We start from the raw sequence: 24,782 nt of genomic DNA on the forward strand, positions 1-24,782 counted from the left end.
TATCAATCAATGTCTTTTTCTTTTGTCTGGCATCCTGCCCATCTCAGTGTGGTTTCTCCCCATCCACACAGGATCTTAGCTATCAAAGACTTCATATGTTTGTATTTTATATATATGTGCTTGACATAGCTTGAAAGATACCTAACAAGTATGTGTTAGTGGTGAAATTTAAGACTGCTCTGATTTAGCCTATGGAGAGATCAATGCACCTGGAGCTGTGCTCCCGTCCTCACTGCTTTGCTGGCCCTGGCTTTCCAGCACTGCTGGCAAAGTGATGGGGGTGCAGGACTGGCAGGCGATACCCATATGGCATTTACCCTGGCTTTCTAGTGTCTACAGCCTTTTATTCAGCTCTTCTTGCTCCTGGGCTGTACCTTGGGTTGCTAAAGTAAATCTTTACTTTCTGTAAGTCAGTGCTATATAAACACAGAGCAGCTTTTTCCTGCCAGGCCAAAAGGACTACTCAGAGTAAGCTCCTTTTTTTTTTTTTTTTTTTAATTTAAGGTAGAGCTATTAATCACCCTGAGAGATCTATAAACTACCTTGGCAGTGCTGTTTGTGTTTAAAAATAGACTGAGTGGGATGGTGGCACGTTTATTTATGGCAGTGGGAATGTGCTCACATCAGAGGGCCTGCAGGTGCCTGTTCCTTACAATCTGAAATCCCATGATTATTATAAAAAGGACTAATAATCACCTCAAACTGTCGTTATCTTGCCCAAAGGTAAGGCCATGATGTGTGTGCCTTTCAGCAGTTCCTGAAGTTATCTACAAAATACCTGAGTTTTACAGAGGCCTTATCCAAGCCACGGATGCCAGTGTGGTATCATGTCACCTCTGGCTCAAAATGGCCAATGCTGCATGATTTCCAATATGGGCTCTCCAAAACTGAATGCTAGGAGAGATTCTCATCCTTCAGCGCTCACACTGCTGGCAGAAGGCAAAGCCAAGGAAAGTGCAGAGGCAGCCACATTGCAGGAGGGGGCTGGATGTCCCCTGACTTTTACCAAGTGATGGACACTCAGCCAGTGCCACCCAGAGAGGGATGCTGGTTCCAGGTCCCAGGTGGGAGATGAGGTGAGGTAACTGTATAGAGTTGGTGGGTGAAGCCCACCCCATGGCCAGTGCAGGTTGCCCTGGATTTGGCCTCCTGTGAATTCCCTATGGCACACCTCTTATTTCCAAAAATCTGGGGAGAAAGAATGAAAAACACAGAGTTTGGAGCCTTGGGCCTTTCTTCCAGGCAGTGTGCTGCATTGCAAACACTGTTATGCCCCTTTCTTTGTGCTGGTACAGCCTTGCAGGCAGAAGCACCTGTCTCTGCAAACCAAGCACTGCATTGCTTCACCCCAAGACTCTCAATGCTAGTTTGATTCCAGATACTGAATGCAGTTGTGGGTGCAAATCTGGGCAGCAGATTGCCCTGTTGGGAACAGGGCTATCTTAGCTGTATACTGCCTACTGCAAGTTACAGTCCTGTAATAGCAATAATGAATGAAGGAACATGAGAATGCTGCTGAGGTCTGGCTGCAAAACAGCTAATTCTTGGCCACCTCGGGGCTGTAGGGCTGACACTGGTGCTTGCTGCAAGGAAAGGCAGCAAATATCTCCATGCTGCACATCTTCTGACATGTTCCACTTTCTTTACATGTTGTCCTCCTTCCCCCATAGCTCTGAGCTGGAGTCTGATTTTAATGGTGACTCGAACTCTGAAATGAGTGAAGGATGGACCTCACTGCCTGAATCCACTGCCAGCCTGAGCCCTTACCAGAGGTGGGCATCACTCACCAGGAGCCCTGCGGTGCCAGAGGAAAGCCCTAGAACATCCAAAGTTGCTGATGGTAAGCAGCATCCCAACCTGGGTATCCTCTAGCAGCCTCTCCTGAGGGCTGAAATCAGGGCTGGAGGGAGAGTTTTCAAAACAGAGGCTGTTACATGGGATGTGACCAGGCTGTACCTGTTAAGTGCCTTCTTTTTTGGGGGGGGGGGGTGGTGTGTGGTGTGGGGGTATTTCTACCTTTTGGGTGCTGTAGTTGAAACAACATTTCCATGAAGCAAGTTAAACTGGGGCAGTTGTGCCTCTTATTTTGCTTGCTAGGGTGAGATGAGTATTTTCCTACCGGTGAAGTGTGTACATTCTTAGCAGCCGATGCACTATTTGCAGTGCTCCCAAGCAGGGATGACGCTGAGAGGCACTAAAGGGCTCCACATCATTCCATTTGTATTTCTGTCAGCAGCTGCTTCGAATGTTTGTGTCCAGTGAAAGCACAAGGAGGGGTGGCTATAGCTAGCAAGGTGATGGGGAAACATTTAGGAGCAGTCTGCCTCCAAATGGAAACTCGTAGCTGGAGCTGGAGAAGGTCAGTACTAAAAGATGTGCTAAAAACAGCCAAAGAAAGGCTTTTGCAAAAAGTAAAAGGACATCATCATTATCTTCTTCCCATTTTCCACCATCCTCAATCCATACATGCATTTTTAGTCCAAACAGAAGACATAGGATTTTGTACAGCAAGTTAGATATACTCTTGAATAGTTAAGCTCTTGTTTAGGGCAAAAGAAGGACAGCTAACCCTGGTGTGTGCCCAGCAGTGTGTGTCTCTATGCAGTCACTAAAGGATTTTATCCTTTTTCTTTCACAGTTTCATGCCCTACTCCACCTCTAGCTGCTAAGGTTACCTTCCTCCCCACTATCACCTTCCTCCTCCTCACCATGCCAGCCAGGTTTGTCTAGGTGTACGTGAGCAGCCACTCCGCTCTGCATCCTCCCGCAGCTGCGTTACAGCACCCTGAGGACTCTGTCCCCTAGCCCATCTGCCTGCCTACCGTTCTGCTCCGGCGGGCTTCAGTGGGGCAAGAGCCGGGGCTGGGCTGCGGCCGCGGGGGGACTGCCGCGGCTCATGTCCTCGGAGCGCCTCTCGCTACCCAGTGCTGCCCTCTCCCGGCCCCGCCGCGCAGCAGCACCCGCTCACCTGCGACCCTCAAGTTTTCTCATCGCTCAGAAAACCATCCCCCACTGCGTCTGAGTCGTTTTTTCTCCCCTTTCTCTCTTCTCCTCTCTCTTTTCACTCTCGGGCTTTTCCTGCGTTAGCTGACCGTGTGTCTTTTCTGTTTCTGTTCAGCACTACAGAGGGCAAACAGTTTTCATTCCACTGCATACACTAAGTATCAGAATTTGAGGAGAAAACTCCAAACAAGTGAGTAAAGCCTGAGAAGAAATCTCATCTTCTGTTTGTGCTGTCTTCTATTTTCCTTCCTTTTCAATGTCTGTTTCTTCCACTTTCCTTTCAAAGTTTTCTGATTTTGAGTTAAATGAGAAAACAGAGATCTAAAATGCAACAAATATTTTCCATTTTCTTGTCCTCAGGAGATCAAATTCCCCATGTGACACTTCCTTATGTTATTACACCCACCAGCAAATGGTGTCTGCTTTAATTCTGCAGCTAAGAAAATGTATCCCTATCCCAGAGGCATGTGTTCTCTCTCCAGCCCTACCTGCACTGACTGCTGCGTTTCTTTAGGTGCAGATCTAACATGTTGAGTATCACTTGTTGGAAATGCTCCTGGAGGTGCCTACTGACCCCCATCTACAAGCACTCTATCACCTCTTTTTAGTTGGAAAAACACAGGTGATGTTTCTGAGTCACTGAAAGGAAGAGAGTGCTAACAGCCACCCCAAGAGGAGTTACTGGTTCTTGTCCTCTAGCACAGTGCTTTCAGTTGGTTTGGGCTGCCCCAAATGGCACAGGAATGCAATGGTTTCTGTAGTGATTATGTCTGCACTCAGTTCACATCCAAAATGGTGTCCCTTTGCAGCCAGGGAATCTTGTGCTGTGGTCCCCAAACCAAGTCAGCCACTTTAGATCACATCCCTGCTGCTCATAACAGGGTTGCCCCCCTGCCTTGGCCCAGCCCCTCTATAGGTGGACCCTGGCCTGCTCAGTGCCCATTAAGGACTCACAAGTACCTTCCAGAACTAATGCTACCAGTATGGGAGCTGTGTGAGCTTACCAGCATCTCAGCAGACAGGCCCCAAGAGGGCTGTGTTCCCTGGGATTCAATGCACCACTGAGAAGTGAGAACTTGCTGTGCTTTGAGACACCTCTCTGGAGTACCTGTGTGGGAGGCTCATCCATGCCCAGTATGAAGAGGCAGAGGAAGGTGCCCTCAAAGTCTCATGGCACCTGTGTCAGCTTCAGGACTGTCTCTGAGCACTGTATAGCATTGGAGAATTGGCTCACAATCAGATTTTGGCCTCACCAAAGGTTTGGATTTAAAATCTTGCCTTAACTGATCTCAGTCAAAGGTCAAACAAAAATGATGCTTACTCCAGGTTCGAGGAGGAAAAAAAAAAGCCTCTGGGAAAGGAGTGAAGACCGACGTCACTCTTAAATTTTGAGCATTTTTCAGCTTGTTATCAGCAAGTGCATTACTTAATTGTTTGCCAATTAATTTCCCCACCATTTTATTAAAGTCTTCCGCGTGCTTCTGAAGGGCTCTAGAGGGAGCTAAAAGCCTTTGAGAGGGGAGGGAAGTGATGCACTGCATTAATTTGCCCGAAGCTCAAGTATGCTGTTAAAAGGAGGTGTAAAGCACGTTCAGGATATACTGGGAACAGAATAAAGGCATTTTTGACTCCCCAGGGGAACACTGTAAATCTACGACTCTATATTTAATCCATGTAACGTTTGGTTACAAGAATTCATATGATCATCAGTCACATGAAAGAAAAGTCTGTCTCCTTCTCAGACTTATTTCCTAAAACACATATGTTTCATAAGCAGCATGAGGTAGACAGACAAGGAAAGGAAATCAGTGTCATGGGTTTTACTGGCTGAAGGGCTCAGAGCAGGATATTACCTTTCAAAATCTTTAATCCCTGTCGCACAGCCACGGGGAACACCACACTCTTAATTTACCTTGGTCAGTTGGAGTAACTTTTGGGCCAAGCAAATCATGATATTGCCCTAGGGAACTGGGGTTTTAAATTCTGTTTTGAATGGGGAAGCTGCCTTTTGGTAGGAATTAAATCCATTACCTCTGTGGAAGGTGTCAAGCTGTGGCTTTGCACAAAGCCATGTCCTGACATGTGCGGGCCTTGTCCTTGTAAGATAGTGCATGCCCACCAGAGCTGCAGTGGACATCAGCTGTTCTCACAGACATGTGTTGTTACCCGGGGCTGTTGGCTTTATGCCCTCAGTGTTATGGCTGTCACTGTACCAGCAGCTGCCTTTCCCCTTGGTGTTGGTGAGCCATGACATTTGCACAAGCCAGGACACTCAGGAACTTGAACTTTAGTGGACCTGACTAAACTCCTCTGGCTCACTTGTGCAGGTGACAGTGGGATTTTTCTAATCCTAATTCTGGATTCTCATGTTTTCACGTGGCTCAATTCACTGCACAGAATATAAAGGTCAGCCGCTGGTTGCTAGTCCCTGCAGGAGTTCCTTAACAAACTCCAGTGCTTCATTTCCCTCTGTTCTTGACGGAATGTAACAAATTGCATCAAGACTGGGAAAAAATAGATGAGACAGAGGAAAATTGGCTTCTCTCTCTATCTTGCCTTTTCTGAAGTCCACGTGCAAGAAGGATCTTGTTTCTCTGGTGTGTTGCTTTTGTCCTTACGCAGCATTTAACTCCTGTGTAGAAGAACTTGAGTTTGTTTTGGGACCCTTTGTGGTTTTCAGAACTAATAACTGAGTCTGAAAGTTAATAATTGAGCTATAAATATACTTGTCATGTTATAGCTTGACATGGTAATATCTTGGCTCAGAGTTACTTTTCTTCCGTACAAAGATTATTTATTATCTAAAACTCCCACAGGCACAAATATGAGAGAGCTCTTCTGACCCGCTTCAGGTGCAGGTTACCTCCCCACTTTTTCTTTTAGCAGGTCTGAGTCTGCCCGTGCTATTTTTGTTTTAAGGCTTTTAGCAGTTGCCTGATGTTAGAAATGCCCAGCCTGTTGCCACTGGCCTGGGAGGTTACAGGATTATTTATGTCCTTACTCCTTGCAGGTGGTTGCATTTCTCATTTCTTCCCCACTCTGATGAACAGCCTCGTGGAAGTCACCTAATTTCTTCATTTCTTGGAACTACCCAAAGCCTCCAAAGCTACTGTTGTTTTGACTGCTTCTGCCTTTAACACCTGAAAGCCTTCTAGAGAGAGATGTTTTTCCAGAAAGTTTCCTGGAACTCAAAAGCTGCCTCATGACATCCAGCCAAAAACTGGAAGCAGCTCAGGTCCACCATCGAAAATGTCAACATGTGTTTGGCACAGCTTGTGCACACATGTGAGCGAGGCCATAAACTTCATTACTGTGGGTCAGCTCTTCAGCTACAACTGTATCCAGATGACTTTGTAGTTTTCTATTCTTCTCATTCTTTAATTGCAAGCTTTATTCGTATAAAAACAATACAAATGTGATGGTAAAGTAAGTATCTTTGGCAGGTTTCCCCTTACTGTCCAGCAAGAAACATGGGCTACTCTGGAAGGACAGCTCAACTAGCTGTCAAAGCGGTCCTGGAGAGGATCACCCTCAAACACAGGTAGGGAGGAGAATTGTCTAGAGAGAAAAGAAAGAATGTTACTGTTGTTGGGACATGTCTGCTCTCAGCAGACTGAGCATCCTCTGATCTTTCAAACAGTTCTCATCCTTGCAGTAACCAGCTAAAGTTGGAGTTATGCCTTTGCTATGCGTAGGGAAAAGACTTTAATACTCTAGTTGATAAACCCATGCAGTTAAATCACATTTGCTTTGAGATTCAGACCCTGACTGCACTGAGAGTTAGGCACTAATCTGTTGCAATAGTCAACACGTAGGCACCACCACCCTGCCCTTCCCTCCCAGCATGGGGCTTAGCTGCCACCCAGAGTTCCTCTGTGCCATGTTTTCTGCCTAAAGGAGAGGAAATCACCCAGACCTCTGTCCTCTGATGCTCCCAAACTGGCCATTGTTTTCCCTGTGTGCTTGTAGATCTGTATGAAAAGGTATGGCCGTATGCCAGCAGTGGTGAGGTGAGAGGGCATCACATGTGAGTGGCTTAAATGCCACTTGATTGTTGCACATCCCTAGCGAAAGGCAACTGCCGGTACCAGCCTTGCAGAGCAGATCTGGGAACTGAGGTAAGGATTTGCTTAGTGCCAGCTGTAGGAAACCCAGCACAGGAGGCTGGAGGATTTCAGGCTCCTGTTGCAGCCCTCAGATATAGGTATGCCCTTGCCTAAAGTTCACCCCTTGCAGTCGGTGGGCAGGAGACTTCTTTTCTTGTATCATGCTCATGGCTCCATGCCTCCCATGGCTCAACAGCATCTTCAGCTTCCTTCAGAACCTAAGATTTCCACTGTGTTTTCTGCTTCTAAAATTTATTTTATCTGTGAAGGCTGAGGAAGAGTGGGCCTGCAGCAAGAGCAGTGCTGCAGCAGGAGTTACGATGGACTGTTCCAAGCAAAGGGCAGCATGTCTTCTGGTCCTGGAGCCAGGTGGAGCAAGGAGCAGTCCATGTACTTTGTGTCTTACTATGTTGTCCTCACCCTTTGGGCTAAACATGCTTAAACTTGCTTGACCTCATGGTTAGTGTTACAAAAAAAAAAAAAAAAAAAAAAAAGAAAGTAAAAATCAAGTCTTCCATCTCCACAGTGGTAGTTCAAATCCCTCCCTGCCCTATTGTCCGGGACCAGAATGTCCCAGGGAAGCAGAGCTGCACAGTGCTGCCTGGCCGCTCTGCACTTGAGAAGAGGTGACTCCATGCAGATCCTATTCTATAAGCATTGCTTAGTAGCCTTTTAAATTCTCTAAAAGAAAGAGGATTAAGAGGGTGTTAATTTGTTTATTGGTGTTTCTGAAGTTTTTCTGAGATCCTAGCCAATAATAATTTTAGTCCTCAAATGCATTTGGGAAACGAGGAATAATCATTATTGCCTTACTCCTGGTGCTTCTGGGAAAGGAGAAGACAGATAAATGACTTCAACCATGGGAATATGGCACATAAGTAAAAAGAGTCTTCACACCATCCATTATCACATGGCATTCAGGATAAAATGTCTCCTGTTCAAGAAGGAAAAATCCCTGGACTAGTGGCTAGATAATGTGGGCATTTATTCCTATCACTATCTCTAGCAGAGTATTTTGGTGGCTAGAGTAATGAATTATATAACCTGTACTATGTGAGTGTTGAACACTACAAAAGCATCTGGAGACCACAGATGATGATCTCCAGTGTTTGTTGGAATCTCTGAGGTGATGCAAGTGGAATAACATGGGAGAAGAGAGTTGGTCTGCTCTTGTTTATTTTCCTGTAGATAGGACTGCTTCTTTCTAAAGAAAATATTAATGGAAATCCATAAAGTTATGACAGGTATTATCCAAAATAAAAGGTAGCACTAAACTGTTGACCCCTAAAATAGTATCTTTTTTTCATGCACAGTTGGCTTCTCACAAGAAACCACTAGAAGTTACAAGAGATCCTTTCAAACCCTGCAGCCCAGTATTTCAAAGAAAAGAAAAATCCAGAGAGATGTCTGAAGAAATCCATCTCTATGTGCCCTATTGTCCTTTTCAAAGCAGCACCAGAGGTTTTCCACAGACTTCTCCTGGGAATGGGACACTGGCTGCTGATTTTTCAGAGCCTGAAGAAGCAAATATTGACATTGGGACATACACAACAAAGGACTGGAAGTTAAAAACCCAGAAATATACCTCTGCAGCAGAAGATTTTAATGGGAAGAAAAAAATGTTGTCATCTCTAGATTTGAAAGGGAAAGATGGCAAAAATACAAGGCACCCAGAAGAAAAGCTTGAGCAAGAATTAAAGGAGACAGAAGAGAAGCTGGTGCTTTGTACTCAGCAGCAACTCTTGTGTGATTCAAACAGGATGGACTCAGGACAAAACAAAGAAGCACTGCGGAATTCAGAGAAGGGTGCTGATGGGAGAAAAGATGGGTTCAAAGTCTCTTGTCCTGTGCCTCTCTTTGTAGATGGTGCTCCACTAGCTTTGTCAGTTGACCCCAAAGATGCTCTGAGGGGTCCAGATGCAGTTGCCAGGGAGCATGTAGCTGGCTGTCCAAAATCACCACTAAGGCTCATAGCCAGTGCCATCAAAAGGTCCATTTTGGAACCTCTAACCTCATCTCCACAAGGACTAAAACAGGACTCAGAGACCGAAATTGAAGCCTCTGCAGAACAAGTTTTCTTCAGCTTCCCCAGTGCTCCTGGCTATTCCTTAAATCAAAGGAGCACTCACAGGAATAGAACAAATAACACTCAGCCACAGGAGCTTAAATCAGGGGAGTGTGCAGGGGGACATTTAGGAAATGGGAGCCCTTTCTCAAATCCATCTAATTTTTCTGTTGGCTCTGAAGAGAGATCTCCAAGGCGTTGTAGCAAGAAGGTATCCTTCCCTGTCTACAGTCCTCACACCAGGCCTTTCAAGACAACCAGTATACCTCAGAAATCATCTTGCACTAGGATGGAAGATGTCCCAGGTCTCCTAGAAAAGTTTACATTCCAAGAGACTCCTCCAGGAGCTCCCGAGACTGACAGGTTTATCTGTAATGACAAGTACCTCCTTCTTTCATCTCCGGAGCACAACACCACCTCCAAGGACAGCCTGGATGACTCTACACAGCAGGGTAGTCTTGGGTCACTTCTCAATAGACTGAGAAGTAAAGTTTGTGACAAAGAAGGGAATTCCTTAGTGTCATCTCTGCCTTTCTTGAAGGACCGTTCTCCAGAAGACAGGCTGTGCTATCCTTCCACAGGTGAGGACCTGAGCAGAATCATTTTTGTTATTATCAAATGATGATGTAGTAGCACTTAACATATAAAAGGCAAGTGTGTCATCATGCAAATACTTACCTGTTGTATGCTTAGTTTGTTGTTACTTTCTACATCAGAAGACCTAGTAAGTATATTTTCTGGTTGAGGTTTAGGAGTTGCTTCTGGTTTGAAAGAGTAGAGCAAACTTTCTGGGCTCAAGTTTGGTGTGCTGCTTGTTGCTGTCCAGATTGTGTTTGGGTCAGGAAAAAGTGCTCACGGTGAAGCACAGCAGGACACTGCAGAGCAGCTGCTGCTATGACACTGAGTGTGTGGTAGAAAGGGAAGCATAGTTGGCAAGCAGGACAAGCACTGAAAATTCCAGTACAGTGCAAAGTACATTTGCTTGGAGACTGAAGCAATATGGTTGCATCAGCAAAAACCTTTGCTTTCTGTATGTGCCTTCTCAGAGGGTGTCTCTTCAGCTCTGTCTGCTTTCATAGTGACTGTAAGTAAGCATACTCTGGGACGCTTTGCAGTGTCATCAATATTCCCTTGCCCATTATTTGTGTGGAGGCAGCACCTTGTTGACCTACTCTGACCTACTTTGTGAGTTTATATGGGTGGTGATTAAAAGGCATCAGTTTTCCTGTTTATTTGCAAGAACAAGGTTAGTATTAAAACTGCAGATGAGTCTGAGAAATGCTGACATCAGAGAGCAAGCTGAGTAATCTGAGCATAGGCTCAGAAAGAGTTACGTTCAGAAATGAAATACGAGGTATCAGAGCTGCACCCACCTTTCCCCATCTTCCCACTTGCCCACTGCAGAAAGTCCTACTTGTTTAACTAAATATCCTATTAAATTTTATTGACATCTCTGTTTGTTTCTTAGCTTATTAAATTGCAACCCAAACTGCAACCCAAACATTGCTGCTGTGCTGAGGCATTAAAATAATAATCTGCATGCAAAATGTGAAATTACTGAAGTGTTCCCATTGAGCTGCCAGATCTTTCTTGTACCCTTTCTGCTTCAGAGGCACTGCCTCCTGTGAGGAAGATAGACAGAATATACAAGACTTGATCAAATGCTCATTGATCTCTTGGAACTCTTGTTCCCATTCCTGAACTTTTGGATAGGATTCTTGGAGCAACCTTTATCTACCAACCTGCAAAACCAGGCATCCCTACTGAGCCAGGGGATGCTCAGGACTGCAGCCACAGGGAGTTGGTAGTGTTCACACTTGTCATGCTGTGGTCTCAAGCAGGAGGCTTTTTCTGAGTCTATACCTAGTCATTACCCATCAGCTAAGCCAAGGTGACTTGCCTTTAGATATATTAATTGTGCTCCTGAACCCAGAAGTTGTTCTTGCTGGGTTTGAATAACACTCTGTTTTAAACATGTTACAATACATGCTGGTTTCATGTGTCACATTCCTCTGCTATGTGAGCCAAAAGAGAAATTAGTCAGCTATTACAATTATTGGGTAGAGACATTGCAAAGTGTGTTTGGAGGGAAAAAACGCAGCTTTGATCTAGTCGTTTGCCCAGTAATCTGTTGTCTTCAGCACTTCAACATTGCAGCTTCCTGAGCTTTTTCAAACACTTCTATTCGAGGGGAAAAAAAGGCAAAGAGCCAAGTCCTGCTTGGCTGTCTAAAATGGCATTTCTGTCTCATATTGGCACTTGCCTGAAGCCTAGGCTTGGCAAACTTCAGTCATGAAGTGATGATGAGCTTTAGCCCACACTGCTAGTCATTAGCTTTCTCTTGAAATTTACCAGGAACCTAAAAAAAAAAAAAAAAAAGACAAAACCACCAACCAGAAACTTTCTTTAAAGAAAAAAAAAACTGCTCTCAGCACCTTGCAGAAAACAATTTAATGAGGCTTTTCCTCATATTCCTCTTGGTTTGTTGCAATATCATAGAATCAACCAGGTTGGAAGAGGCCTCCAAGATCATCCAGTCCACCCTAGCACCCAGCCCCATCCAGTCAACCAGACCATGGCACTAAGTGCCTCATCCAGTCTTTCTTGAACAACTCCAGGGATGATGACTCCACCACCTCCCTGGGCAGCCCATTCCAATGCCAATCACTCTCTCTGGGAAGAACTTCCTCCTAACATCCAGCCTATACTTTCCCTGGCACAGCCTGAGACTGTGTCCCCTTGTTCTATTGCTGGTTGCCTGGGAGAAGAGACCAACACCCACCTGGCTATAGCCTCACTTCAGGTAGTTGTAGACAGCAATGAGGTCACCCCTGAGCCTCCTCTTCTCCAGGCTAAACAACCCCAGCTCCTTCATCCTCTCCTCATACCAGCTCCTTCATCCTCTCCTCATAAGGCTTATCCTCCAGGCCCCTCATCAGCTTTTGTATCCTACTGGAGGCCAGATACACTTGTTCTGTGTGCATCAATTATCCATATTGTATGGGTGTGCATCAATTACCCAAGTTGTATTAACAGAGAACATTGGTGCTGTGAAATGTATATGCAATAAATATGCCTTAACTAACTGTCAGTGAGCACAGGTAGATCCATCAGATGTTTCATTACTGAGTGGTTTCACCTTGTTCTTTGTGCCTTAGGCTTCTCAGGTGGAGATTATGAAGAAGGTTGCCAATCAGAGTCAGGTGGCCGTTGTTTCATAGAGTTTGGGTGCTGCATTTCTTGCAAGGCTGAGCTTTTTTTGAGTAATCTAAAAGACTTTCTCTACCCAGATTCAATACCTAGCTTTCCATAGCAGATAGGCATTGTGCATGTAATGAGTCTCTTCTGTGTGTATCTCATGTGCTTATGCCATGGCTCTTGGAACTCCTTAGGGAAGTTATTGACTCTGTCTCTGTGCCAGAAAGGGGAACAGCTCCTGAGTCACCCCCCCGAGGAGAAGTCAGGTGCCCTTGTTACACAGCAGCCTGCTTTGCCTCTAGACTTGTAATGCTTTTTGAATTATTGATATGACTCAAAGAGGAGGACACAGGGAGGCAGCAGCTTATTCCCACAGCTGCAAGAAGAAAGGGAGCATGTAATTGCTTGTGTTTCCAGCCCTGGGGGCTGCAGGGTTTGTCACTTGCATAGTACAGAATCCATTTTGCCAATGGCCTGACCACAGAGGAGTTACTGCAAACTTTTGGTTGCACAAAGAAAAGCAAGAGAGGAGAGTTTACTCCTCAAAAGCAATAATATCTGTGGCACCTACACACCTTCCTCCAGCTTGTGCACTCGGAAGGGCTTTATGGGTGGTGTTTATTGCCAGGGGCAGTGATGGGGTGTCTGTGGATAAGCACTCTTGTCTGCGGAGTGTGGGGCACTACACAACCTCAGTGTGATCCCATCAATCACAAGCCAGTGCAGACTCCCCAACAGGCCAGCAAGCAGGAGCAATGGCCTCTGTCCAAGTGCTGTGAGGCAGGGAGGTGTGAGGTGGCAGCCTGGGCAATTCTGTAGCACACTGGTGCCCCACCTGGCATTTCTGCCAGGGTTGCTACAGCTCCTGCTGCCCAAGGACCTGTCCTGCAAAAAGGAGAGCAAGACCTAAATCTGCTTCACTGGACCTTCTGAGCCTGCAGGTTCATTGACACAAGCTCTGGGTGCTTCTAAAACTGAGACTACTAACAAAAGTCTCAGTTTCTGCTTCAGATTACTTGAATTTTTTTCATGCTTTACCACCTGGGATGCATGTGTTTTATGCGTTCTGATTTTAAATGAGGGCTTGAGACAGAAGTCCTACCTCAGGCCTGGGATCCAGGACAAGATAAAGATGAAACATTTACATTGGGAGACTGGAAAATGATTTTAATCAGAATAAAACTTGCACATGGGAAGGCAACTGTTACCTCACAGATACAAGGAAAGCTGGCACTGTTTGCTTTAAATAATGTACATTTCCAAGATGCTGCCCAGCTGTTAATCATTAACCCTGCAGCAGGTTGAAGCATAGAGACAGATGTTCCAAAGGCAGATTTCTTTTCTGAAATAAAAAGAATGAAGCTACGAATTAGACAAATTAAGAAGAAATTCAAATATTTACACCCAGTTGAAACAAGATGCTGGAAAAACAGGCATGATAAAATTGCCACAATTAAATGTAATTTAATCTGTAATTCCGAGAGGCTTCTTCCAAAGGCAGCCTTTGAGTTTCCCTTATAGAGTGCATTGTTGTGATGTATGGATTTTCCTGACTTACTATGGCATTTTAATCAACAGCTCAATGATGTGATAATATTCCTGAAGCAGAAAAAGAAGTGACGTTTGTTTAGACATAATTAATGAAATATTTATGTTGCATGAGGCTGTGTGATAAAGCCTTGTTCTCTTAGTCCATTTGCTTCTGATTACATTGGTGATTTTTTTATATGACCAGACATTCTGACGCCAACTATTTTACACTGAGCAGATGTCATGTAGTAAAAATGGGTGCCAGATGCTACAAGCCACATAAGGGTAATTTGTTTAAGAGCTGGCTCAGAGTTTTTGCATTCAATTACACTGTATAGTGAGCCTTATACAGTCATTTGGGTAATATGGCTAACTTCAGATATACATTTTAATGAACGTTGAGTGCATTCGGAGCAGTATGCTGCATGCAGCGTGTGCAAGGAATTCATTTATTTGTAGGTAATAAAAATGTGATAAAAATCAAATATGACCAGACAGAGTTTTTGACAGGGATCAAAAATGTAATTAATGCTCTCCAAATTGTTCTGTGTGCTGCTGATTAGCGCTCAGGGCAGGTGCAAAGTGTGGAAGTTCAAGAACAGCAGGTTTTGCTTCACTGATCATTTTCTTTTCTGCATTTTAGGATGTAAACACCTACCTGCCAGAAAACAACCTACTGAGTATTCTACTTCTTCCTCTGACGATGAATTTGAATCCAAGCCTTCACTAACACACAAGGTAATCTTGCCTGGGAAACAGAAAGATATTTCATCAGTTGGACTGTATTTAATATTCATCATCTGATTTTGATCTAAAATATGCAAAGATTGGAACATTCTATCAGGTTTCATAGAGAGAAAATACATGAAAAATCTTTAAGACAGATGAGCATCAACATTTCTTTTCCTTCTTTGTATCTTTAATTTCCCCAGGTTACACCAGCACTGACAGAGATCTTAATTTGACAAGCAGGCATGGTTCACTAAAACCACTTCAAAGCTGCATCTCTTAAGTGGCCTTAGTATGCAGCCTGACAAGAAAACTATTGGAAAAAACTAAACCAAACAGATGCAGATTTCGCTTGGGGAAATACAGACTCATCTGAGAGGTGCTATAGACAGGTTCCCTGGAAAACACTGTGCTAATCCTAATCATCAGCACTGCCTGAGATGCAATGTTGCACCCAGACCCTGTAAGGTGAAAGAGCTGACTACACACTGGTGTCCCTGAGCCCTAAGTCAGCCTCTGAGGCTAACAGGAGTGGTGGAGTTAAAGCACCAGTGAACTCTTGATACCCAGCTCTGATGAGAAAAAGAGAGTGTTTACTGCTTGAACAGCTCATCAGAAATGTGTTTACCTCTTTCCTGTGGAGAGTATCAGTAAATGGCATTAATAGTACAAGGTGGCCTTTTGATTTGTTGCCGTCAAGGGGGTGTGGGAAGGTAAGCAAAGCAAGAGACAGCCCAGTACACTACACAGGCAGCTGAGCTGAAAGCTACCTGGAGCTTTGGATGGAAACTCAGTTGCACAGCTCTGTAGGAACTGAAGTGCCACGAGACAGAAGCAAAGCAATCCCACCAGTGGCTCTCTGTCAGGATCCACTGAGATGGCAGAATTCATCATTCCTTTTCCTGTTTCAGGAAAGACAAACTATAGTAAGAAAATATTACAGTGAGTTAAAGCTTGAACACAACAGAGAAAAGAAGGGAGATACAGGAGAAAACTGCACAGGAGCAGCTCCCAATGGTTTGAGCAGCCACAGGACCAGCAGTGGGGAAGACAGCAGTGCTAAGGCAGCTGCCAGAAATGGGGCGAATGAGCAGCTGCCACACATGGGCATGGGCAGTAACTCTGTTCTGATGCACATACCCCACTCAACGTGTTTCTGTCAACTGCCTCCTAGCACCTCTTTTCATGCCAGTTCTGGCTGCTATTTTGCCAGTACCGCCATTTGTCTTTGGCAAAACCCAGTGGGGAAAAATTTATCAGCTTCCTGTCTTATTTAGGTTTTTAATCATCTTGTCTACAGTGCTTATATATTCTGTCTCCTCCAAAATGGGAAAACCACAGCCTTGAAGCACTTCCAGATAGCTTGGGTCACGGTCAGGACAGAGCTAGTGCAAGCCAGTCCTGCTGTGCCTTGCTTTGTAGAAGCATCCACAGCAACCTGCCTCTGTAATGCAGTAGAGAAATGGCATTGGGAAAGGCTTTGTAGGGCTTCAGGTAGTGTCCTGTGATGGCTGTTTCTTTCAGCTATATTCCCCTTCCTGTGTTACAAGTGATTTGAAGTGAACTTCACTACTTAGCAACTACAGAGATAGAAATAGGTTGAGATTCCTTAAACTGGTATTTATCCTGGTCTGTGCTTCTCCTCTGCTCATGGTGATGTCTGTAGAAGCCATATCTAGTGTGTTGTATATTGCCAACATTGTGATTTGGACATTTTTTATTAATAGGCGCAGTTCACAGCCACTTAGGGTTGTAATAAGAGCTTGTAATGTTTCAAGGTCAATGTAGGCAAATGCATTAAAATATTCCTACATGAATATTTTCATTTCAATTAGGTTACCCCAGGCAGGAGCAGTTTGAGCAGGGCAGTTGAGTTAGATAATCTCCAGAGGTCTGCTCCAACCTCAATGGTTCTGTGATTTGGAAGAAAGTTAGAGGAAATCTGTAATGGCTTACTTATGCTTTGATTGCCTTTTTTCTCCTGTATAGGCAAAAAGAGCTCTCAGAAGGAGAAGGAAGATGGAAAAAGAGACAAAGCAACTGATCAAACAAGAGGAGCTAAAGAGACTTCACAAAGCACAGGTGAAAACATAGCTGGCAAATGTTCCATTTATCTCCCAGGAGTGACTAGTGGGAATGGGAGGTACCCAATGTGAGCTCTGTACCCCCCCTCACTCCTCACTGTGGCTCGCTGCTTTCTCTGTTGAAATTTCCAAGCCCTGAGATGCAGGAAGATGCATATGACAGGGCCTGACATCTCTAGATGTGACAAATTCACCTGTGTCCCAGGAGATCATCACGATTTCGTAATTGCCTGTGAAGAACAAGAGGGAATAGTGACTGGCAATTAGAAAACAATACACTGAAGAGAACAAGAGATAGAAAAGGGAAATACCATCAGCCCTTGAGAGTGTAAGAAACCTGGCTGTCACCACAGGACAGGAGGGTACAAAAACACAGTGGCATTTTTGTTCTCTCTCTGCCATTACAAAAGTGAACGGTTTTCTTTCTTAACGATGTAAAATCGCTTCACTTTATAGAGGCCCTCTTTGGAAAATGCTGGAAAAGCTCTGGACTCTGCTGCTCTCCTATTATTTCCAATTACAGTTTAAAGATTTTTGGAGTGCATTTCTGCTCAACTCCATCTCAGACTGTGTTCTCTCAGGTGTCAACATTTGCAGATCTGTTTCACCTGCCACATAAATGTATCTATATGTATATACACATACACACATGTTATGGCTTATTCGGCCATTAGCACTTTTTGTGTGTTGCCTGTGTAGGGCAGAGAAAGCAAAGTTAAATTTAATCTCATTAATTCAGACTGTAATTGTAATCAAGATATGGTAGTGGAGAGAGAGCAGATTTTTTGAAGACAGAGTTGTCTGTCTTCAGCTGTATTACTGTTGTTTTGGATGGAGCTTCCACTTGCTATTTCTGTACCAATATTAAATTGGAAAAGAAAACTAAGTTGTTTTTCAGATGTGAATCTGAAATCTCCACTTTTGTAGACATTTTGTGAAACATGTCACCAAAAAGAAAAGAAAATTTGTGTTTGAAACAGGGCCTTCTCTTATTTTGCTGCTCTGTAGAAATAATAAAGCCCACACTTCTTGAACCATCTTTTGTGTTTGTTAGGCTGTTGCTGAGGGCTCGGCTTGGTATGCCCTAACAGAGCCTGAAATGGGAATTGCTGAGCATCTGCCTTTGACAATTTAACTTTTTAAGGTGTTTGATGCCTATTATCCACTTGGTACCGCTGAAAATCTTTACAAGAGGATGGACCAGTGAATGTCCTCTCTGAAGTGCCACTGAGTTATCACTTTTTAGCTGTTAAAGCCTTTCCTTCCCATGTCCAAAGCTTGTGAATATGAAAGCAAACCAAACAACAAAACAAGATGAACAACTGAAGAGCTAACAAAGCTTTTTAGCTGTAACCCTTCCATACTTATATGATCTTTATTTATGTAGCATCTCAGAATACATGCCTCTGGATGTGTAAAATACTGACTTTTCACACCATGCAAGACAGAAATGTTACAGTATCTATCTTATAGTGGGAGAGATAAAGTTGAGGAAAATGGAGTTGGTTTTAGTACCTATAGTACCCACATGAAAATGTGGATAGATACCTAGTGGAATTATTAAATGGCTTAGGCGCCTAATATGTTCAGGGAGTTTGCAAATCCCATGACTCCTCTGAGACCTTTTCAATCTGCTTCTCTAACCACTGAGACCATGTTCTGTCTCTGAATTTTAAAGCTATGTCTGTAGCTTTCATATCACTACAATTTTGCAGGCAGTCCAGCGTCAGCTAGAAGAACTGGAGGAAAGACAAAGAGCTCTAGAGACTTTTGGTGTCAAACTGGAGAGAGAACTAAGAGGAGAATCAGGTAAATGAAGTAGTATTTGCTGGGTGATGGTGGGGTTTTAACCTGTTTCAAAGCAGAGAGGTTTTAATGAAGTCATACACCTAGAGTTCAGTCCAAAATCTGAAATGACACAGTAACTGGGGGCAAAAAGATTGTCATTCACTCATTTCCTCATATTTTTTTAAGCTCAAGCACCTTTGCACTGAATGCTCTATCTTTTTACAGATTTGGAATCATTTGCTTCACTACTGAACCTAATTCTATGTTCCTCCCCCCCATTTAAAAAAAATCCCATACTGAACTTAACTTCATCTTCTGCAGGGAGCCAGTGAGGCTTCTAGGATCTATATCTCAGTTACTAAGCCAGCAGCAGCCTGTGCTTAGTAACAGAGTCCTTAATGACTTCTCCTAGAGTGTGAAATGCCATTAATATGATTAGAGCTGGTGGCCATGCGACAGCAACAACAGCATGCAGTCACAGACCCAAGGTGCACAGCTTCTCCCCCAGTGGATGAAAGATAACAGGGACATTGTTCTGGCCCTGGGTGGAGGTAAAGTTTTCACTTGCCTGAACCGACAGACCTAAGCACCCGGGACCCAGTGTCCTGCTCCTGCTCCCCAGCATGCATGGGGTGAAACTGGGGAGACCTCCAAAAGAGGACTGGGACATGTAGGTCCTCCTGCCAGGCTCAAAATGGGGATGACAGTATGAATCTTGCATGTAAGGGACTTCAGAGTGGGCTGTGTTTCTGTGCTGGGTAGCCAACGGATCACAAACATGTCTGCCTTTACCTCTGTTGGAGAAAGCTGAACCTCCTGACTTCGTGAAAACCACTGAAATCCTAGAAATGTTTTGACACCTGATCTTGTTGTCATCTTAGCTAGGCAGCCCAGCACAATCTCTCTGTGCTGGGTGTTTTAATGTCATGTATCTTAGCAGTTATAGCCCCTATTCTAACACTAAACTAATCAGCTCAGCAAGAGACCATTTGCTCAACCTTTTACATTTATTAAGTGATTTCCTATAACTGTCAGTGCCGGCCTATTTGAAATGTTCTTTAAAAGGCTAGCATCTTTTTTTCTTAAATGAAAACATAACTTTTTAGCAAGTGGCACCCACCCTACCACCTGTGGAAAGTCTACTAAAAGGAATTTAACAATGTGGAGTATTAGCTTTTTTTCTGTACTGCTGAGTTGTATAAGGGTGTTTGCTCTTTTTGAAATCTCAGAAGCATGGATGGACAAGCTGCTTCTAGCTCTTGGGGTAGACACAGAATACCAGGAAAAATGGCCTACAGCCACCTCTTGTTTTTGCTGTTTTGACAATCTCATTTCCTAAGGAAGGCTGTCTGCCAATAGATTGATGCTTCTCATTCTCTTCCCATCCTTAGTAATTGGATTGCCCTCATTAAGGTGAAAGTACTATATTTTTTTCTCCCTGTTGATTGTTTGTGTGTAGGTGGCCAGTTACAAATAGGGCAGATAGTGAAATGTAGGCTGTTACTGCCTCTGGATAACTCTTGTGGTGCAAAAGCATGGAGCTGAATGGTCCCCCAACAAAATGTTAGTGCTCTGTGGTTTCTAATAACACGTGTGAACTGATGCAGGAATTGTTGAGTTTAATATTCTGTTCAACCTTCTTTTAAAATAATGAGCATTATTGTTTAATGAATGACCAGTGTTTATTAGGTTAACTTGTGTTTAAGCAGGTCTGAGCTTATGCAATTCAAGTGATTTAATAGGTGGTATTAAGGTAATTAGAAAACGATCACAGTTCAGCAATAATATTGAGCTGCAAAGGTTGTGAATAACTGAATTTAGAGACAGGCCTGCAAACACCACTCTTTGGTGACATTTACGCAACTCTCCTCTAATAATTCTGTGAGCCTGGGATGAATGGCCCCTTTGTTAGGGGGAGTTATTCATTAGCTCCTCAACTGAATTAGAAGAGAACATGCGTGGGTGAGAAACAACTGCCATGAAGACCGATGAGCAAAATGAGGCTTTCATGATCTTCTAATTGTAGTGAAAACAATTCATACCTTTTTTTTTTCTTTCTTTTTCAAGAAATAATATCAGTCCTGTGAATAATTTTTTCCTGGCCATTATTCCCTTTATTCTGGTTTGAAATACCAAACAATAAGTCACTAATGTACCATTGCTTTGTTTTGCCCTGACATTTGTGGAGGCTTATGGAGCTCTGCCTACAAGAAAATACAGAAATAAAAATCTCAAAATGCATTTTCCACTGAAATTAGCATAACTGATAACTGACTGAAAGCGTGAACAATCGTGGTCAAGAAGAAAATATGTTTTAAAGGAATGTTATGAAATCTCTTTGTGTTTTGGAAAGTGAACAAATATCTGCACATGTTGTAGGCTTTTATTTTGTAAGGCATGTATGCAAGGTTCCTCAGAACTTTCACCAGAGTCAAAAGAAATCAGCTGAAAACCTATAGGAGTGAGGAACATGATGTTTAGCTGTTCCAAAAAGGGCACAAACTGTCTGAGCCCCATTTACTGTGTGTCTGCTGTACAGCAGGACAACAATGCAGCACTGGAGAACAGAAGGCTCCTCTGCAGCCTGTCGTTCCCTCAAATATGATGACAATGGAAACAGCTACGACGAAGTTGGGAGGACATCTGACCTTCAAACAGGAGCTAGGTTAAAAGGAGACTTAGGTAGTTCAGGAGGAAAGTTTTGGTTTAGCTGTGCTGTAAGAAAGTAGCCAGCATGGCTCACAAAACAAAATCACGGATCGTTTTCCCTCTAACCTTTAAAAGATTCTGTCATACTGTGTTACGCAAAAGACTTTATTGGCTTGCTCTGCCCTTGGAAAGCATAAGGCACTCCATCAGACTTAAATAGCTATTAACATTATTATTAACAAACCTTTGAAAAGTTCAGGGGAAAAGTGCCCTGAGGGGCATTTTGTGGGGTGGAGAAGGAGGAAAAACAAGGGCTATTTATGCACTGAAGATTTTGCTATGAATGGCATCTTGCACAGTGTTACTCTGCTTATGCCAACCTACGACACACAGCATTTTATTAGAGAGACAGAGATCTTAAGATGTAAAGAGGAAACATGAAAAGAAAAAATTTGCCTAGTCAAGAAAATGCAAAAAGGCAAGGCAACAGTAGCCCAGTGTGCATGCCCAGGGCCTACACATACCTGCAACTGCAGTGTTTTACCTGTTAGCAAGATAGATCAAATATTGATATCTTCTGATGGTGGCATACAAAGACCTAAGGCTGTGAATACTAATGCTGCATTGGATCTGGGAGAAGTTACAGCCATGGTCAGTAAGAACTGCTCCTGCAGTCACTCTGAGAAGATATTTTTTATCACCGCTTGCTGACCTGGAAGATCCCAGAGGTACACATCCATTAATGTCAAGTATTAATGGAATCAGACAGAAATCAGACCAAGATTGCTCTGCTCTCTACTGCTGCTTTATTTTCCTGTTTCATGGTTGGAGTCAAATCCTGAAGAGAAATTGCAGAAGTGCACCCAAGCCAGCGTGATTCCTGTCCTCGCTGTGGGGGCCTGTGTTAATTGCTCTGACACTGGCATGCAAGTGGGCTGGTGATTCCCAACACCCAATAATTTTTTTTTCTTGCTCAAGAAGATTGCTAGAGGGCTGCGTGGGGAAAGATCATTTAAAAGTGCTGTTCTCAAGTGGAGTCAAATCCTGACTTCAGTGTTATAGTGCTCAATCAGGAAAGGCAAGAGAGTAACTCCTGGAACTAAGACCTGAGTATATTTCAAAGTAATACCAAAAAGACACCCAAAATGCTGCTGAGCTGTCTGGGACTCTGGCTAGCTCTCCACTTGGCAGCCTAGTTCAATGACACACTTGTGATTTGGAGGCCAGTTGGCAAACAAATAGAAAATTGTAGAGGATTCAGTTATGTGCCTGATGTCCACTGGAAGCAGGGACTAAGTTGATACTTGCCAGCAAGTATATTCTGAAGTCCAACTGTGTTAATGGGATATCCATTTATACATCTAGTACATCTACTGGAGTCCTTTTTCAACAGAGAAGATGCTGTTAATGGCAGAGCCAAAAGAAAGAAAAAGCTTGCATTTAAAAAAACCAAAAGGTGCTTTAGTGATTACTTGAAGGGGAAAAAAAAACTTTATTTCCAGAAGGTGTTTTAAAATCTAATGTGTCTTTAGCTGCAATAAACTGCACCATTCAACTGAATGCAGATGAGGATGTTATACCCAGACATTACTGACATAAGTTATGTACAGCAAGAAAAGCTACATTTGAATGCATTTGGGTTCACTTCCACTAGTCCTCGTTTTAAGTGGTAAGAGCACTGGAAGGGAAGCCAAGATGCAGACTTTTGTTCCTGTTTTAAACAGATTCAAGCATAAATGATGAAACTGAGATGCTACATGAATGGTTTGAGCTGGTCCTGGAGAAGAATAAATTAATGCGTTATGAGTCTGAGCTCCTGATTATGTAAGTAAGGACAAGCATTAGTAGGAGAGATGGGAAGCAGAGCTGCAGAAAGTGTATTTGTGATACACCAAACACCTTACTGCGTGCTACAGTTCGAGTCTGTCATGGAATAAATGTTCCCAGAGTTGCTACAGACTGTTTTGAACACAAATTTTTAGCAGAGTCCTCCTCATCCTTTCTTCTCACAGTGCTTCAGTTATTTCAATCTGTTATGATAATCTAAATTAGCATATAGACGCTTTGCTGTTACATAATGTGGCTCTGATGAGCGCTGGGGCCCTTTCTCTTGTGAAGAAAAATAGTCTGGCCAAGTTCATCTCGGTTTTTATTAGACATACGGGAAAAGGTCTAGAAATTCACTGCAGCGATAAAAGCAGCAGGTAAAGACTGCCTCGGATTCACCATTTGTGGCTGATGGAAACAATATTGGCTGTGGCTCCCTCAGCCTGCCTCCTCAGAAACATGCTCAACAGTTAGCTAGAGCTGTCTCGGCTATTTCCTGCAGTTTCTGGGCAGTGTGGGAAGGCAACGAGAGCTGCAGCAGCCCTTACTCACCCCTGTATTTCACATCGGGGCAGGCTGCTCATTGCCATTCATCATTTCCACATTACTCAGCCCCTCACATTGTATGCAGAGCTGCAGCCCAGCCACTGTCTCCAGCCACATTTTTTTTTCTCAGCTGATGCTGCCAGGGGCCAAGCCTTTTCTTTGCCCGTTGACTGTCACTGGGTGTTGTGGTAGCAATGCTTCCTGCTCACGCTGTCTGCAACGCAGAGTTATAAAAGTAAAAGCAGGCTTCTCTTAGCACCGCAGGACAAATGCTGTCTGGATGCGTTCATATGTTAATTCCCTTGCCTCAGGATATGTTCCTGTGCAGAGGGCCTGGCAAGGCTCTTCATGTGTGGGAACATTCTGTCCTATCCAGAATCACGTTGTGGGTGCCACTAACAAAGTACAGCTGTTTAAAGCCATAAGGGTTGCAATGTATGGGGGAGCTGGTAGTGGTACTTGTGGCAGTGCAATGGTAATGTAGGCGCAGGGAAAGCTCTTAACCTTGACTGCCCATGAGGAGAAAATAGTGGGTAAACAGAACTCTCTTGGCTGAAACAATACTAATGTATATGTCTTCACTGAAAAACACTTATTCTTTAACTTACTTTTCGTTGCACCTAGAGCTCAAGAGCTAGAACTAGAGGACCACCAAAGCCGTCTGGAACAAAAGCTAAGAGAGTAAATGACCACTGATAGTAAGTCAAAGAGGGGAGTATGTTCCAGCCCGCGCTGATAGACCATGCCTATATGCCCTGCTTGTTTCAATAGGGACAAGAATGGCCAAGGTTCTTCTTCCCGTGCTCTTCTGCAAGTGCAGCTCAACCAGCAAAATGCAGTGTTTTGGATCTTCCTGTCTGAAGTCTAGTGAAGACAGCTAAGCTAATCTGTGCAGTTGTACAATGGGCTGGATTGGAAGCACTCACACGTGTAATTCCAGTAATGATGCTGTGCAGGCAGTAACATCCAGCTAGCATGCAGTGATGGCAAGTAGCAGACAATCATTTCTTCAGCCACCTAAACACAACACCTTTTCTAGGTTAACTGTAGTGATGCTGCTTACTGTGGTATTTTGGAACTGCTTTCAGGTATTTTTGCTTTCTCTTTCACTTGGCATTAGAAAAGAGAGCACATGAAGGAAGAAGGCAGGGAGAAGGGATGATACATAGCGCTGAGTACCCCCAAACATCCTGTTGTGTTCTAAACGTGTGCATTTTAAGTGGTGGCAGTTTTCTATGCCTTTTCTGAAAAAACGTT

General features: G+C 43.7%; 1 protein-coding gene across 3 annotated transcripts in view; it reads left to right on the forward strand.

The window, feature by feature from the left end:
- Positions 1-24,782, forward strand: part of MICAL2 (microtubule associated monooxygenase, calponin and LIM domain containing 2) — a 118,038-nt gene that overhangs the window by 89,762 nt on the left and 3,494 nt on the right. Inside the window, exons 26-34 of one of the 3 annotated variants that reach the window (XM_064163761.1) lie at positions 1,671-1,840; positions 3,119-3,193; positions 6,447-6,544; positions 8,423-9,755; positions 14,546-14,640; positions 16,621-16,713; positions 18,431-18,524; positions 22,877-22,976; positions 24,150-24,223. In XM_064163761.1, the coding sequence (XP_064019831.1) occupies positions 1,671-1,840; positions 3,119-3,193; positions 6,447-6,544; positions 8,423-9,755; positions 14,546-14,640; positions 16,621-16,713; positions 18,431-18,524; positions 22,877-22,976; positions 24,150-24,210 (2,119 nt within the window). In that variant the 3' untranslated portion in view covers positions 24,211-24,223. Of the gene's footprint in view, positions 1-1,670; positions 1,841-3,118; positions 3,194-6,013; positions 6,387-6,446; positions 6,545-8,422; positions 9,756-14,545; positions 14,641-16,620; positions 16,714-18,430; positions 18,525-22,876; positions 22,977-24,149; positions 24,224-24,782 lie in introns of those variants that run through there. The other 2 variants (XM_064163760.1, XM_064163762.1) reach the window with 2 other exon arrangements.

The sequence above is a fragment of the Pogoniulus pusillus genome, chromosome 24 (assembly GCF_015220805.1).
Source record: "Pogoniulus pusillus isolate bPogPus1 chromosome 24, bPogPus1.pri, whole genome shotgun sequence".
Classification (NCBI taxonomy): domain Eukaryota; kingdom Metazoa; phylum Chordata; class Aves; order Piciformes; family Lybiidae; genus Pogoniulus; species Pogoniulus pusillus.